This window comes from Lynx canadensis, chromosome A2 (genome assembly GCF_007474595.2).
Source record: "Lynx canadensis isolate LIC74 chromosome A2, mLynCan4.pri.v2, whole genome shotgun sequence".
Taxonomy (NCBI): Eukaryota; Metazoa; Chordata; class Mammalia; order Carnivora; family Felidae; genus Lynx; species Lynx canadensis.
This window is the reverse complement of record NC_044304.2, coordinates 13,857,229-13,873,312: the sequence shown is the minus strand read 5'-3', so window position 1 is coordinate 13,873,312 and position 16,084 is coordinate 13,857,229. Positions and strand designations below refer to the sequence as shown.

Here is a 16,084-nt window from a genome sequence, read left to right as displayed (position 1 = left end):
CCCTAGTCACCTGCAATCCCACTATTCTCAGCTAATGGGGTTCAGGGACCTGGGGAGCAGATACGGGGCCGGGTGAGTGACTGGCTCTGTCCTGTTCTTGCTCTGAGCATGGGACACTGGAAGCCCGGTTCAGGGTCCGGCGTGTGTCCCCCTGGCCTGTCCCACAACCCGGCAACGAGTCAAAGTTGGTGGGGTCTGGCCTCCTTCGGCCCAGTCCTGTCACGACTCATCGTGCAGGGCGGGGGCGCCGTCTCTCCCGGGGATGAGGCCTCTCGCAGCTGCCGGGCCCCCCACTCTGCCCAAGACCCCCGGCCGGGATGCCACACACGTGGCCTCACCTGTGAGGATGATGTTGGGGATGCTGCTATGGCTGGGGTAGCCAAGCTGCTGTGTGTCTGGCAGGCTCCCGTGGCTGCCCGTGAGGCCCATCATGGCCGCCTGCGAGTAGTTGAGCGTCGAGCCCGGGCTGTACAGGCTGCTGGAGCTGATGGCGTTCTCCATCATGTTGAACTGCTCCAGCTGCCAGGGGAAGCACACGGGCGTGAGGCCGGCCCTGCTGAGCCCCTGGCTATTGCCGGCTGGCCTGCCCCGTGGCAGCCGGGACCACCTCCTCTGCAAGACGCCCAGCACCCACGCTCAGACACTCGGGGCTGCTGAGCATGAGATCCTATGCCCAGGGTCTCCCCCTCCGCCCTCTCTGAACCTGCCGAGGCCTGCCTGCACACGGCCCCCTCAGGGCTCACTGGATGGATGGATGGATGGAAGGAGGGACGGGTGCGTGACCTGCTCCAGGAAGCGGCCAACCCTTCTCATGCCCACACGCCCCAGACCCTGGCCTCCACGCGGAGCCAGCTCTACCTCCCGGTAAACCCACATGCACGGCCCACGCCGAGGCACCGATGCTACAGCCACTGCCTGTCCCTGCCAGTGTTCACCGCCCACCCTTCCTCCCCCTCTGCTGTTGGCCTCATTCTGTGGGCCAGGCACAGATGCCTGGGGAGGCATAAGCCAAGCCACCCCTTCCAAGGCCTGGAGACAGGAGGGAGCCTTAAGAGCGAAGCTCACGCCCGAGGGGCGGGCGGGGTCCGGGTAAGCGTCCGGGTAAGCTGTGGGCGCTGTGACCCGGGCACCCGCTCACCTGGTGGGACAGAGCATTGGCCTGCCTGGCCGCCATCTGCTGCTCATAGTACGAGTCCCCAAACACGCTGCCCAAGGTGGAGGAGTGCTGCAGACAGAAGAGAGGCCTGCTGTCATCACGGTCCCCAAGACCAGGTCGGGGGCTTGCTGGGGCTCAGGCTGGTTGTGCCCACAGGGAGGCCCCTGGAACTTCCCGGAGGATGCTCAGGATAAAGAAGGCTGAGCATCTACCTCAGGCCTCTTGGGAAAGCCCACAACTTCCAGGATGGAGGGGTGCCTGGCTCACTCTGAGCAGGGTGCTCCCCAATCTCAGGATGTTTCTTTCCGCCACCTGCTCCTGGGGGGCCTCAGTATCCCAATAGCCCCCAAAGAGCCATCCTCCATCTCCTCTACTTGAACCCAGGAATGGGTGACCTGGTTTCCATCAGATGGAAGACAGGGGGGCCACAGGGATTGGGAACCCCGCCTGAAGGGTTCCAGAGTAAAATATGTGACCGGGGCCAAGGCAGTAGGTGCTCTGAATTTCAGGATGAGAAGTGTACTTGGTGAACCTTGTCAGGCCCCCAGGGAGACATGGGACATGGTAGCAGGCCATACATGTGGACAGGACAGGCGCACAGAGCCAGATGCTGGCCAAGCGAACATAAGACAGGCACACAGAAAGCCCCGTCTACCTATCTGTCCATGGCTGCCTGCCTGGGGGACCCGAGGACCCACGGGTGGGCAGGCAGCCCAACTCCCATTCTTCCACGGCTAGCCGGGAGACAGGTCTGCTCCCAGAAGAGCAGGGGACTGGGGACCCTCATAGGCAAAAGAGATACCAGAAACAAGAGCTTGGAGCCCCTGCTTATTCCTATGATGCCAGAGAGAGAGCAGGGTGGAGCCCGGTGGGACATGGACGGGAGGAGGGACAGCCAGTGCATCGTGGCCAGACCTCACATGAGGCACCAGGCCGCAGGAAACAGATCCCCAGCCCGGACACAAGTCTGTTTCCTCCTTGGTCAGTGGGCTGAGAGCAGAAAGAAAAACGGCCAATGTGGCAAAAATGCCACCTTTGCCCTAAATATAGCCAGCTTCAGGTTTGGAAAAGGGGGCTGCAAGGTTGTGGATGGGTTTCCCTATAGAAGAAGCAGCAGGTCTATTCTGGGGTACCTGTTTCCATCCCCGTGGCTTTGGACTCAAAGAGGCCCAACACAAGCAGGGGACCCAGGCTAAGGTTTCGTTTGTGAGGCTGCCATCAGAGTTTGCCAGAAAGGTCTGCTCAGGGTGGAAGGGAGGAGCACAGCACACAGTACCAAAGGCCAGCTGCCTAAGGCCCGAGGTGCAGCCAGACAGACACAATGTCCACTCGAGGCCGGGGAGGTGAGGGGAGGCCCCGGCCCACGGGGCCACTGAGTGCAACCTAGGGATCCAGGTGCAGCATGAAGCCAGGCCTGGCGCCGCCCACCCAGCATGGTCTGCCCCCTAGTGGGCCTCTTGGCCATGTCAGGCCCATGTCTGGCTGGGTCCAGGTAACATGACAGCCCTGACCTCACAGCCACTTGAGCGGCCCACCTCCCTTGCCAGCACCCAGCGGATGGATGGACAGACCAACACACAGACACAGGCTTCACAAGACGGCAACACGCTTTCTGCCGAGGATGGACCAACCCGCCTTGGTCTAGGCAAATCTCTACTGAGAAATCTGCTCCACCCCCGAATTCCTCTCCTGCCTCCTGTACAAAAAGAGACATTATTCAAGGACCAGCCTCAGGAATAGGCCCCACTCGCCATTTCCCCTGCCTGGACCAGCTTCTCCCCCTCCTCGGCATCCCATGACACCACGTGACCAGACTAGACACTTCTCGGGAGCCACCAGGGCTCAGAACCGGTGTCGATGTATCCAGAGCCCACAGATACCAAACTGACCTCTGGCCTGCCCTGAGCTCACTGATGCCCTCCCCACCTGCCTATGGAGCAGGAAGCTGCACACAGATGGTCCCAGCAGGACCCAGGCCACTGTTGGGTGGTGGAGGAAGGATCCTAGGAGAGCTCCTCCTACAGCAGATGGAACCATGAGAACAGCCTTTCCTGAACAGGACACCTGCCATCTCAACACACAGGGCCCCATGTGGGCGTACTTCTGAGAGCTGGGGAAATGGGGACAGCGGGCCACACGTCCCCCGGACCAGGGAACTCAACACTGTTCTTGCATGGTCCTGCCTGGTGAGACAGCTCTTCTCCTTCTTTAGGAGGGGAGGAAAATCCTTTCTCTTTTGTGCCCTGAACCAAAAATGAGGCTTCAGGGCCTCAGGCACTGCTAAGAGGCTCCTAGGAGCTTCTCAGCTTGGTGACATTTTGGGGACGGCGTGGCGGGGTCCTGAGGAGGCTCTACAGCCTGGAAATTTCGGGCCCTGATGTCAGCTCTGTGGGCACCTCTTCTCTGGTGGAATGTTGCAGACAGAATTTGGTTATAAGCTGAGAGTTGTGCTAAGGGGACTCCTGAGGAACCCAGATGGGGGTATGTTGCATGTATGTGTGTCACAGGTTGGGGTCCAACCGCGTTGGGGAAAAAACCCAAATCTGATGGATGTGGTCGAGTCACGCCTGTTGCCTGGGGCAAGCCGCAGTCTCCTCATCTGTGAGATGGGGACATGGACCCCACTCAGAGAAGCTTCCTGTGAGGACACACCCTTCTGTGAGGCAGAGGGAGAAGAGTCTGAGGAGTCAGAGCCCCAGTCACAGGCCGGCCACCACCTCAGCTGTGCCCCAGAGCAGGTGGAGCCCTCCTCCACTCTGGGGAGCCTCGGGCGGGCAGGCCCGCGTGGGGATGTGTGCACAGGCTGTGGGACCCCGGGGTGACCCTGGCAAGAAGCCTGGGGGTGTGGCCAACACCGAGGTCACGAAGGCAGGCGAGGAGCCCACCGCCTCCAGCTCGGGCTCCGCACCGGCCACAAAGACACGGCGGGAACGTGGCAGCTCCTGAGCCGGGCCTGGTGGGGCGACGCCTTCTCCTCCCTGCCCCAGCGGAGTGGACGAGATGGGATGGAGCGAGGCACAGATGGTGGGGGACGCGGGGGGGGAGGGGGCGCGAAGCAACGCTGGGGCGCGGGGTGCCAGGAGGGGGGAGGCGGTGTCCCTTACTTGCGGGGAGCTCCCGGGGGAGAAGCCTTGATTGGAGACAGGTGAGGTGGGAGACTGGTTAGCCGGGGAGCCGGCACTAGTGCGGTACTGCTGCAGAGCCGGCGCCTGCGACGACAGACAGGTCAGGACGCGCGAGGGGCCCCGGGCCTGGCTTCCTGGGACTGGCCGTTCCCCGCCGAGCATCCCCCCGAAGACCCCCCGCCCAGTGGGTGAGCACGGTACCAGGAGCACCTGCAAGTGGTGCGGGTCCCTGAGCCCTGTCGGAGCCCGGGGCCTTTCGGGCACGTGTCTCCAAACCCAGCTCCCGGAGGCTGGGGGAGGGGGAGGGGCGTGGTCAGAGAACCCAGCTTCACGGAATCGCGCCGGAGGACCGTGGCGGGGGGCGGAGGGGTCCACCTTAGCTTGGCAGGCTTCAGAGCACCCACACGAACACACACCCGCACCCACATACACACGTGTGCACACAGCCATACCTGTGTACACACAGACACACCCACACGCACGTGGGCAACACAAGGCCCAGGGCCGGGCAGGCAGCCGCCGCCTTCTGCTGCCGACTCTGGGCAACAGCACATCCTGCCCACCTCGAGGGGTGGTGGGACCGACAAACAAGGCCATGCGGGGCACACCGCAAGACGTCCGGTACCCGGCAGTCACTACACCGGCACCGCTTGGGACGAGCCTGATGCATTTGCTGTCCAGAGACTTCCCAGGGGCGGCCACCTCCTCACCTGAAGGACAGAGGGCCTTAGCTTCTCACCAGGGGCAGGACGGGCTGGGGCAGGACCTGGATTTAGCCCCTGCTCTGGTCCCAGTCCACCCAGGACCTGCTGTGTGCCTCTGGGCAAGCTCCCTGACTTCTCTGGGCCTGTTGTTCACTGAGGCCCGGCTGACCAGCCCAGGGCCCCATAAATGCTCGGTCTCCTCCATTTCCTCAGTGGCCTGTTCTGAGTAGTCTGGAATAGGGGTTGAGCCTGGGAGGGGCACGGGGGCACAATAGGCAAGGTATCAGTGTGGGAGGCGCCAGCACGGTCACTTGGCAATGACCGGTTCGGGCCTTCTCAGAGTTGGAAAGAGGAAACTGTCCAGAGGGATGTTCTCCTTGCTCATTGGAGGCTGCACGAACTCAAGAAAGAGGCAACCAGAGCCCTTGCCCCCAAGGGGCGCAAGGCAACAGAGAGCCCTGGGGGTGGAGGGGTAACATCTGTGCACCTGGCCCAGACATCCCTGCCTCCATTGTCTGCCCAGCTCAAAAGTGAGGCATCACCGCTGGAGGGCGTCAGGGAATGAGGTACTCCAAGCAGGCTCCGCCATCAGAGCTGCCCCCACACCAGCCATGTTTCTGACAAAGAAAAGGCTTGTGCGCATTCTTGTCCGGGGGACCCCTGGGGTTTGCCCTCTGAGGGGTCAGAGCAGCTTGGAAACAGGTCTCTCTTCACCTACCCCACCCAGCTCAGGGGGCCTAGTCTCTGCAGAGCACATCATGTTTTGATGACACTTATCTTGGGGTTGGCAGCCAAGGGCTGAGTGGAGAGGGCTTGCTGTACCCTAAACGTAGTCCCCATTGCTCTAAATATGGTCAAAGATAGCCGAGACCACTCCCTTCCCACCAGGGCAACCAAGGTGAAAGTCTGAACACTCGAGAAGGTTTGGGGGTGCAGAGGTCAAAATCAAGCACCCATTACCCTGAGCCCAGGTCCAGGCAAAGGGTCCCATGGTCTGAGCTGTAGGACCCCAGGCCCCAAGCAGGGAGTCCCAAGGTCTAAATTGCACGTCTCTGGCCCAGGGCACTGTGCTGCATGAACCACAGGGCTGGATTCATCCCTTCTCCTCCAAGTTCAACTCTGTCCTCCTAAGTCCCAGCAGTCTGTTCCCCAGGCCCTGAGAGTTCTGTGTCCTCCCTGCCTCCAAGGGAGCCGTTTTTGGATGGGAAGGGTTGAAGTACTGGGCATCAAAGGGCATGGGAGAGGCTTTGCAGTCAGACACAGTATATATAGTCCATCTTGGGTGAAGTTTGGGACGAATGATCCCTGCTTGTGTCTCAGCTTCCCCATCAGTACAAGGGATGACAACCTTGGCCCGGCAGTGCTTGCTTCAGCCCTGACCCCTGGCCAAGCTGGTCTTGAAGGGGAGCCGTGAGGAGGCTTCAGCCAGACACACCTGAGTCTTTGGGCCTTGGGAGCCCAATGAGGGTCTCCCACAGCCCCTGGGATCCACGAGCCACCCCCCCGCCCCGAACCAGGCCCCACACGACCCCATCTTAGGCTTACCGAGGTGATGTCGATCCCCATCGGCGGCTGGCCTGGGTTCTCTGGGGGGGACTGGGGGAGAGAGGACGGTACCGTGACCGCGAGCGGGGGCAGCTGGGGCCCCCGCGTCAGGCTGGCGCTTGGCATCAGGGGGCCGCCTGGGGGGAGGCCGACGGGCACCTGTGGGGGTGGCGGGGGCGGCTGCTGCTGGGACGCAGGTGGTGGTGGTGGAGGGGGCTGTGGCTGTGGCGGTGGTGGCTGCTGGGAGCCCGCCTGGGTGAAGAAGGCGTAGGGCAGCTGCTGCTCCAGAGACAGGGCATCCATGGCCACAGCCTGGGGGAAGAGGAGGGCGTCACGTGGGAGGCCACTGGGCAGAAGAGGCCAGACTATGAGTACCTGGTCCCCAGGGGGGCCCCATGGCCTGGCATGCTCAGCAAAGATGTTATGGATAAACAAAGGGGCATCCAGACCTTGGACCCCCTAGAGAGGACAGGCCTCTCCCAGGGCCACAGAGGGTTAGGCTGCACCTGGACAGGACCTGGGCTTCTAATCCAGCTGTTTGTGCCCTGCACCCAACGAGCCTTTCCTTTGCCACACGCCGAGAGGCGGGCACTACCTTCCATACCCGCTCAGGCTCAGGGCTCCACACTCCGGCAACCCAGCAGGCAGCCTGTGCCTAGACCACTCTGGGTGATGGAGATGGTGGTGTGGCCACTCAGTAACGATCAGCTCAGGCCTTCTTGGAGTGGAAAGAGAAATTTTTCCTGGTTAGAGGGAAGTTTTCAACATTTGTGAGTCTATATGGACAGTTCCTGGGGCAGGCTGGGGCTCCTGCCCTCTCAGGGAGGTTGGATGTGGCCAGGAGCTACAGGATATAACACAGAACAGAAGGCCCAGCCTCTAATAAGTGGCGGTTACATGAACAAAAAACAGTTTCCAGGAAAGGCAGGCAGGTCTAAGGGAGAAGGCGCAGGGGTCACAGATTGAGAGACTGAAGACACACTGCCAGAAGCTACCCATGGCTCTGTCTGGAGCCTGATCTGAACAAGCAGGCGGGAGACACAGAGGGGAACGGGCTGAGGCCAGGCAGTGGAAGGTATGCCTATCAGTTGTGTTATAGGTAGATAGTGCCATTGAGGTTATGTTAAAAAACAGACAACAAAAATATTACCTATTAAGGATTTTTAAAAAAACAGGCAAAACGGACAAATTCCTGGAAACACACAAACTACCAAAACTGATCCAAGAAGAAATAGAAAATCTGAATAGACCTATATAGCAAGAAAGGAGATTGAATCAGTCATCAAAAACCTCCCAATGGAAAATATTTGGAAATCACATACCCAATAAAGGGTTAGTATCCAGAATATATAAAGAACTTACAAAATTCAACACCCCAAAACCAAATAATCCAATTAAAAAATGGGCAGAAGACATGCATAGACAGTTTTCCAAAGACATACAGATGGACAAAAGACACATGAAAAGATGCCCAACATCACTCATCATCAGGGAAATGCCAATCTATCACCTCACACCTGTCAGAATGGCTAAAATTAACTACACAAGAAACAACAAGTGTTGGCAAGGATGTAGACAAAGGGGAATCCTCCTGCACTGATGACAGAAATGAAAACTGGTGCAGCCACTCTAGAGAGCAATATGGAGTTTCCTCAAAAAGTTAAAAACAGAACTAACTACCCTACAATCCAGCAATCCCACTACTAGGTATTTAGCCAAAGGATACAAAAATACTAATTCAAAGGGATACATGCACCCCAGTGTTTACAGCAGCATTATTTACAATAGCCAAATTATGGAAGTGGCCCAAGTATCCATTGATTGATAAATGGATAAAGAAGATGTGGGGGCTCCTCGGTGTCTCAGTGGGTTAAGCATCTGACTCCTGATTTTGGCTCAGGTCATGATCTCACAGTTCGTGGGCTTATGCCCCAAGTCAAGCTCCAGGCTGACAGTGTGGAGCCTGCTTGGGATTCTCTCTCTCTGTCTCTCTCTCTCAAAATAAATTTAAAAACTTAAAAAAAAAAAAAAAAGGAATACTATCCAGTCATAAAAAAAGAATGAAATCTTGGGGCACCTGGGTGGCTCAGCTGGTTGAGTGGCCAACTCTTAATTTCGACTCAGGTCATGATCCCAGGGTCACAGGATTGAGCCCTGTGATGCTTAGCATGGAGCCTGCTTGGGATTCTCTCCCCCACCCCCAACCCCCGCTCAAGCAATCTCTCTCTCTCTCAAAAAATGAAATATAAATAAATAAGTAAAAATAAATTTCAACGTTTATTTATTTTTGGGACAGAGAGAGACAGAGCATGAACGGGGGAGGGGCAGAGGGAGAGGGAGACACAGAATCGGAAACAGGCCCCAGGCTCTGAGCCATCAGCCCAGAGCCCGACGCGGGGCTCGAACTCACGGACCGCGAGATCGTGACCTGGCTGAAGTCGGACGCTTAACCGACTGGGCCACCCAGGCGCCCCTAAGTAAAAATAAATTTAAAGAAAGAATGAGATCTTGCCATCTGCAATGACACGGATGGAACTAGAGAGTATCACGCTAAGTGAAATAAGTCAGAGAAAGACAAATACCGTATGATTTCACTCATACGTGGGATTTAAGAAACAAAACAAACGAGCAAAGGAAAAAAAGAAGAGAGAGAGAAACCAAGAAACCAAGTGTTAGCCACAGAGAACACACTGATGGTTGCCAGAGGGAAGGCAGATGGGGGGACGGGGGAAATAGGTGATGGGGATGAAGACGTGCACTTGTGATGAGCAGCGGGTGATGCATGGAATGCTGGATCACTGTATCATACACCTCAAACTAATATTACACTGTGCGTTACCCACCTGGAATTTAAGTTAAAACTTAAAAAAAAAAACCCTCAAATTTCCCAACAAGGATAGGCTAAGACCCAGGGGCTCTGCTGGTGAATTCTACCAAATATTTAAAGAATCCGCACCAGCGTTTCTCAAATGCTTCCAAAGAAACAAAAGAGGAGGGAATGCTTCCTAATTTAGGGCCATAAAGGCCCTAAATTGACTAAGTAAAAAAGAGAAGAATCAAATTACTGAAACCAGAAACAAAAGTGGGAACATTACGACCAACTTCAAAGAACAGAATTAGGAGTGCTATGAATGATCATATGACAGCACACTGTACAATCTAGATGAAAGAGACCAATTCCTAGACACATATGAGCTACCAAAAAAAGCAGAGGAAACAAAATTATGGTAAATTGAAAAAACAAAAAACCTCTCTAAACATCTCATTTTGGAGAAATTCAACTAGATCCTCAAGAAGGGAAAGTGACATAAAGAAGGACACCCAGTCACACAAATCTGCCCATGACAGCTACAAGAGACTCCAGGCCAGTACTTAATACATTTTCATGCGCTTGAAATTTTGACAAATAGCCAGAAATGTTGGGAACGTTTGTCTTCAAGGTTCTATAGGCCCCTGGAAGGAGAGGGAGGCTTCCCTGAGGGGCAGAGCAGGCCACGCCTCCCCGCCCCACCCCACCACGCCCTCACACCTGAGTGATGGGTGACAGCTGGGAAAGGGTGGGCGACACCTGCTGGGCCTGCTGTCTCCTTGCCTCTGTGTTCAGGGACAATGGGCTGACGCCAGCTGGACGGTGCTGTGGTGAGGAGCCTGGCGTGCTCATTCCTGAAAGGGAGAACAGGAGAGAAGGGTGGGCATGACTCTGGCCTCCAGAGGGCTGCTCACACACCTTGGTCACTGCTGGGAGCAGCCCAGTCACTCAGACAGAATCCATTGTGTCCTGATCACCAAACCCAGGGTGCCCCCCTCCAAGGCCCCAATACCTGTGTAGACTCTGTTCTCTTTCCTGCTCCATCCCCATGCTGGCTAGCACTATCCCACTGATCCTGCCATCCCTCCCAGGGACGTGTCCCACAGGCCCTGCCAATCAGCACTTCCCTGCCTCTGCACCACCACATGATTGGCCCCCAGATGGGCATGTGACCAGACTGGCCCAATGAGAGCCTGCCCTGGGACTTCTGGTGGAACTCCAAGAAAGGAGGTCTGGAGCTGTGTGAGGAGAGCACCATATGGCCGCAAAGGGAAGAGCCAGCTGGAGAATCAGGGGCTGAGGAGAGGCAGCACCTGAGCTCTAGATCCAGCCACAGTGGTGCTTCCTGGTTTTGGGAGATTATCGGTGCCCCTTTTTTTGCCTAAACTGGCTTGGGTTTTGGTTAGCTTCAAGCAAGCTGGTCCTGCCCAGATGCTGCAGTTTCGTCTACAGCTTCATGCTCTCAAAATTGTACCACCCTGTAATGAACTATTCCTTCAGCCAGACCTCCTTTCAGCCCCAGACCTGTGTATCTGGCAGCCCCTCCCCCATCTCATGTCCACAACCTTCTCCTCTCACCTCATGTGCTCTCCATGCTGGACCATCAGCCCTGCTGGGCTGCCCAACCTAGAAACTCAGTTACTCTCTACTTCCAACACCCTTGCTCCTGATCGAGCTCCTGTCAGGAGGGCTCCGTGTTGCCCCTTCCGTCACCCTGGCCCCCTCCCCCTGGAATCCCATCCCTGGACGTGTCTGTTGTGAAGGAGCTGAGTGAGGTCAAGTTCAGTATGGAAGCAGTTGGGGCCTGCTGGGTTATCCTGGGGCACGGTGCCAGGGAGAGGCCTCCTGATGCTTGCGGGAGCCCTGGGGGATTGGCTTGATCTCCCAGTCGGTCTCCTTGTCCTTGAGATGGAAATGATCACAGCCACCCTTAAGAGTTCACTGTGAGGCCCTAATGAGGTTGGGAGCAGGCTCTCAAGACAGTCTGGCCTGCAGTCAAGGCCGGTGGTGTAGAAGCCTGACTCACCTGGGGTAGCTGGCCCCATTCTGCCGAGGGCCGTCAGATTAACCTTGTTCCAGCAGGTGAGACGGCAGGTTCACAGGCCAGTGGGAATGCGCCCAGCACACACTGAGGGGGGAGATGACGGGCGGCCTTCTCTCCGCCCAGGGCGGCTGCTCACTGGCTGTGTCATCTGTGCGAGGCAAGCCTGGTCACGCCTGCACTTCCCCTCAGTCGCCCTGGCAGCTCCACTTAGCCGTGCACTGCAGGAGGGCCTGGCAGAGTGCTCCCAAGGCAGAGCCCCGGGTTCCAAGTTATACACAGAACTTGGGCCCCAGAATCAAGCTGCCGCAAACACAGCAGCATCAAGGGGGGCACGGACAAGAAGCCTGAGCAGGAAGAGTCCGGGAGATGCCTAGTCAGGGAACACAGTCGGGACCACAGGCTGCTCCCTCCTCTTCTCTGAGCACCCACTGCCTCTGACATCCTTCAGGTTGTGAGCACTCAACACCCAGGGAGCAGACGTCAGGGCTCAGTGAGCAGCAGAGGCAAATACCAAGAGAGGGTCAGTGGGGCAACAGGGGCAGGAGGGGCCTGTGGCATACGAACTCGACCCACCACTGCTGGGCCTTCTGATTCTTCAAGAGAAGCCAGAAGTCTAGAGTTTTACACACACTCTCCTGATTTTCAGATGTTGATTCAAAGCATCACGCATGCAACCATGGGCCAGACAAAACACACCGGTAGGCTGGATTTGGTGCTTGGGTTGCCAGCCTCTGTCTATCTTGAGTACAAGGGAGTTTTTAATCCTCCGCTGGGCTGCAGAGTGAGCTCCTGGGTCTCACACTGGGCGGCCACCACCCCAGGAGAGGCCAGTTGGGCTGGGAGGGCGGACGGACGCCTTGCTGTTGAATTCCTTTTGGCAACCTGGATCACCTTTGGGAAAAGGAGTGAGGCCAGCTGGAAGGGAAGTCTGGGGCGGGCAGGGAGAGCTGCCAGGGGAGGGCAGGCCAGGTGGCAGGGGCCCAGCCAGAGGCACGCAAGCCTCGTATGCGGGGCTGGCAGGCCTTGGAGCTGTGCCAGGAAGGAGGACCCGGGCCTGCCCTCCTCCAGGTTCTGGCCAACGACCAGGAAAACGACCTCAGCAAATGTTTAAGAGAACGAGAGGGGCCGCTGTCTCCTTGGAGGCAGAAGCCTCCCATTCTTCCTCGAGGGGCTCACGTTCCAACTGGCGGGTGGGCTGGGGGGGGGGGGGGCCATCTCCACGTGTGCCAGGGGCCAGCGGCTCGGCTTGATTTAAAATGCGCCCAGAAAGCGGAGCCCCTGCCAGGCGAGCAGCTAGAGCGGCAGGTTCGCAAACAACCGAACACATGTCAGACATTACTGGGCTGACGCTCCCAGCCAGGAGGGCCAGGGTCTGGGCCCCACGCTCGGGGTCTGCGCTTGTTCCCGCGTCTATGGCTTTCACATGTGTTGTGTTTTCCTGTGCTTGTTTAGACTCGGCATGGGCTGGAGGTGCACAGCTCCTGGGCGGGTGCTGGGGGGCTGCCAAGGACCCTCTGGAGGAGGGGGTGGTGCTCTGGAGGCCACAGCAAGACGTGAGGAGAAAAAAGGGGGGCCAGGAAACAGTGGTGCCTACAAAAGGGGGCCCCTCCAGTGTCCCCAGAGCCAACCTGCTGATTTCTTGCTTTGCATAGGCCTGTGTGGACCCTCTCTGCCCACCCACCTCTCAGGGGGCCATGGGTCTCAGGATCCCCTGAATCTGCTCACTTTGTCCCGGGGGTGGGGGGGATAGTGGAAGCTGACGCCCTCCGCCTAGTGGCTGAGCCTCGGTGGGCACGGGGCCAGGTATGTACACGCAAGAACAGAGCCTCAATGCTCTTAGGCCAGGGTCCTGCCCCACTTTTCACTGTTCTGGCCTCTATTTCCTAGTCTAGAAACCTAGGAACACTTGCACTGTCCTTAACACCCCTCACCTGCCTCTGGTCCTGTCAGCACCAAAGCCCGGAACAACTCCGGCTCAAGTGCCTCTGTTCCCTGTAACGTGGGCCAGACAACTTCACCTGGAAGTCTCTCTACAGTGTTCAGTGGGGCCCTGCCCTAGCACTGGCACCCTTCTTGATAGCCTATTCTCCCTGGGTGGTTAGAAGGGCTGTGGCAAATGTGAATTAGAGCGTGTGATTCTCTCTCAGAAAACCCTGCATGATGCTGCCCACCACGCTTGGGACAGAGGTAAGACAGGCAGATGGACTGGGCGAGCATCGGCTCCTGGGCAGGATGCAGGGCAGCAAGGTAGCGCTCTCACCAGTCACCAAGTCCTGACATGTGTGGACTCACACAGGGGTCCACATTCTGCCCATCCCACCATGAGGCTGTTGGGGCTGCCTTGTGTCCTCTCTGGATGCAAACCCACACATCCCACAGTCAACATGGGTGCAAGAATCACACTGGGGACATGCGGGTCATAGTGGGGATGTGGGAGAGCCAGGCCTGGCCCAGGGAACAGATGAGAGCAAAGTAGTGACTCAACAGCAGCAGGGTAAATGAAGAAAAGCAAGAGTGAGAGGCTGGAGGTAAGAGTGTGGGCAGGGGGCCACGATGGCTCATTGAGAAGAGGTGTGAGCAGGGATGGGGTGGGCGAGGGGTCCTGCAGCCACCTGGAGGAAGGGGACTGTGGAAGAGAGGTGGCACATGCCAAGGCCCTGAGGTGAGCTCGCTGGCCAGAGAGGAGATGGTGTGGGGGGCGGGAGACAAAGTCGGAGGGTGAACTGTAGTTGATCTCCCGGGCCCCAGGGGTCTCAGGTTTTCACTGGGAGGGAACCGAGGACCCGTGCAAGATCCTGAGCAGACGAGAGCCACGAGGTGATGGCCATCCTGGCTGAGAAGAGGCTGAGAGCTGGTGGGGGAGGTGGGCAGGCAGGTGGAGGCCATGTAAGGTAGAGAAGGTCCAGGTTGGCCCGGGTCCCAATGGTGGGGCTGACGGGATGCATCAACAGGTCAGGGCAGGCAAGAGAACAGAAGAGGCAAGCCACTGGGAAACCGTGCTGCTCGTCCCCAGAGAAGCAGGGTTGGGCAGCACTGGGAGATATTAGGAAGGTGAGGGGCCCATGGGATGTCCCCATGAATGTGTCCTGGACTGGAGTGTCCCAAGCAGGTGGAGTGTGGGGGGAGCAGGTCAGGACTGGTCCTGGCCCTCCATGAAGAGCTGAGGACAAGGAGAGGTGGGGGGAAAGCCCGGCACACCCCGGCCGGGTCAAGCTCTTGGGGGCTCCCCTCCTAGAATGTTCTGGACTCACCCAGACTCTCTGAAGCCCCCAGTACACCCTCAGAACCACTGTCTGATCCCTGGGGACACCGCTGAGTTTTCCCACCCCCAGGCCTTCACCAAAGCCGTGCCCTCTGCCTGGGATGCCTTTCCTGGGCAATACTGGGAAAGCCCAGCCCCTGTGGTAGGTTCTGCCTCCCACTCCATGCCCAGCATTTTGGATGTCACCCTGCTAAATCTTTATCCAAACCCATGTGTTGTCTTCACTAGCTGCTCAGCTCTGCCAGGGAAGGAAGTTCTCCCGCCTCCTGGCCTGGCCTTACCCTGGTTGGCGCCGCCGATGCCAAGATGAGTCAGGTTGGCCGCAAGGTTGCCGGTGCTGCTGGAGCTGCTGAGCGCGGGGAAGGTGGGCTCCTCAGGATCCAGTGGGGTCGGGAGGGGGGAGGGGAAGTGTATGTTGGTCAGGTCAGGCAGGGAGCCCCCTGTGTTGTGGGTGGCGGGGATCAGGGCTGTAGTGTTTTCCTGGTCAGCGGATGGAAAGATGCTGGGGGGAAGGCCAGACAGAGGGGGGAGGTGAGCTCTCGCCGGCCCATTCTTCCCCAGAAGCTGTGGCGGGGGAGCGAGGTGTCGGGGGAGACTGGTGCGAAAAGATTAGGTGCTGCCATGCTCAGAAGAGGACTGTCAGCCTACACCTCCAATGGGACCTTAGGAAGCAGCCTACCTATCTATGCAGGATAGGAGGCTGGGGTGAGGGTCCTCCTGCGGCTCAGGGACAGGGGGTGTCTGAGGAGCGGGCAAGCTGGAGCTGAGCAGGGGTGGTGGAGGCGGGGCTCGGCCACCTCAGGCAGGGAAGGGGAGCAGGGACCCATGTCCCCCCCCGCCCCCTGTGAGGCTTGTTGACTGGCGGCCAGCGGCGTGGCGCCCCTCTTGTCAGGACTTGCAGCCTGTGAGCTAGCGGACGGGAAGCCCTGGGGTCATCTGAGCGGCCCTGACAGCCCTGGGCATGCAGGGTGGGCCCTGCTGAGACTTACTTGATCCCGGGGACCTCGCAGGACTTGGGCCTGGACCCCGTCTGAAAGAGAAGACAGCGGACACTGAGCGGGCCTCCTGGCGTGCTGTGGCTCCTCAGGGCATGGCTGACCATGCCACAAGGGCCGGAGACGCTCAGCAAGAAGGGAGTTTATCAGGTCCTGGAACGTCTCACAAACCAGAACCAGGCAACCTCAAAGGCAGAGGGGCCTGTCCCAGACATGCCCAGGGGCAAAACCAAGAGTTATGTGCAGAGGGGTCTCTACAGCCCCCACCTCCAGCCCCTGCCCTTGGTGGCAAGCAGGCACATCCAAGCCTAGCTGTCTGCCCATAAGCTGGGCACAGCAGAGGAGTGACATGGTCCCTTGTCAGCAGGCATTTGGGGAAGACGGTGGTTTTTCCGGTCTATACACCCGAAAACCCCAGGCACCACCTCAGCAGTGGAGCCACTG

The 16,084-nt window shown here is 58.1% G+C and overlaps 1 protein-coding gene across 8 annotated transcripts in view; it reads right to left on the bottom strand.

The window, feature by feature from the left end:
• CRTC1 (CREB regulated transcription coactivator 1) overlaps positions 1-16,084 on the bottom strand; it is a 73,757-nt gene that overhangs the window by 4,306 nt on the left and 53,367 nt on the right. For 2 of the 8 annotated variants that reach the window (XM_030304873.1, XM_030304895.1), the window contains 8 exons: positions 15,635-15,675; positions 14,927-15,147; positions 10,060-10,193; positions 6,690-6,842; positions 6,531-6,581; positions 4,261-4,365; positions 1,139-1,225; positions 339-519 (listed from right to left, as the gene is read on the bottom strand). In XM_030304873.1, the coding sequence (XP_030160733.1) occupies positions 339-519; positions 1,139-1,225; positions 4,261-4,365; positions 6,531-6,581; positions 6,690-6,842; positions 10,060-10,193; positions 14,927-15,147; positions 15,635-15,675 (973 nt within the window). Of the gene's footprint in view, positions 1-338; positions 520-1,138; positions 1,226-4,260; positions 4,366-6,530; positions 6,843-10,059; positions 10,194-14,926; positions 15,148-15,634; positions 15,676-16,084 lie in introns of all 8 variants that reach the window. The other 6 variants (XM_030304858.1, XM_030304863.1, XM_030304865.1 and 3 more) reach the window with 4 other exon arrangements.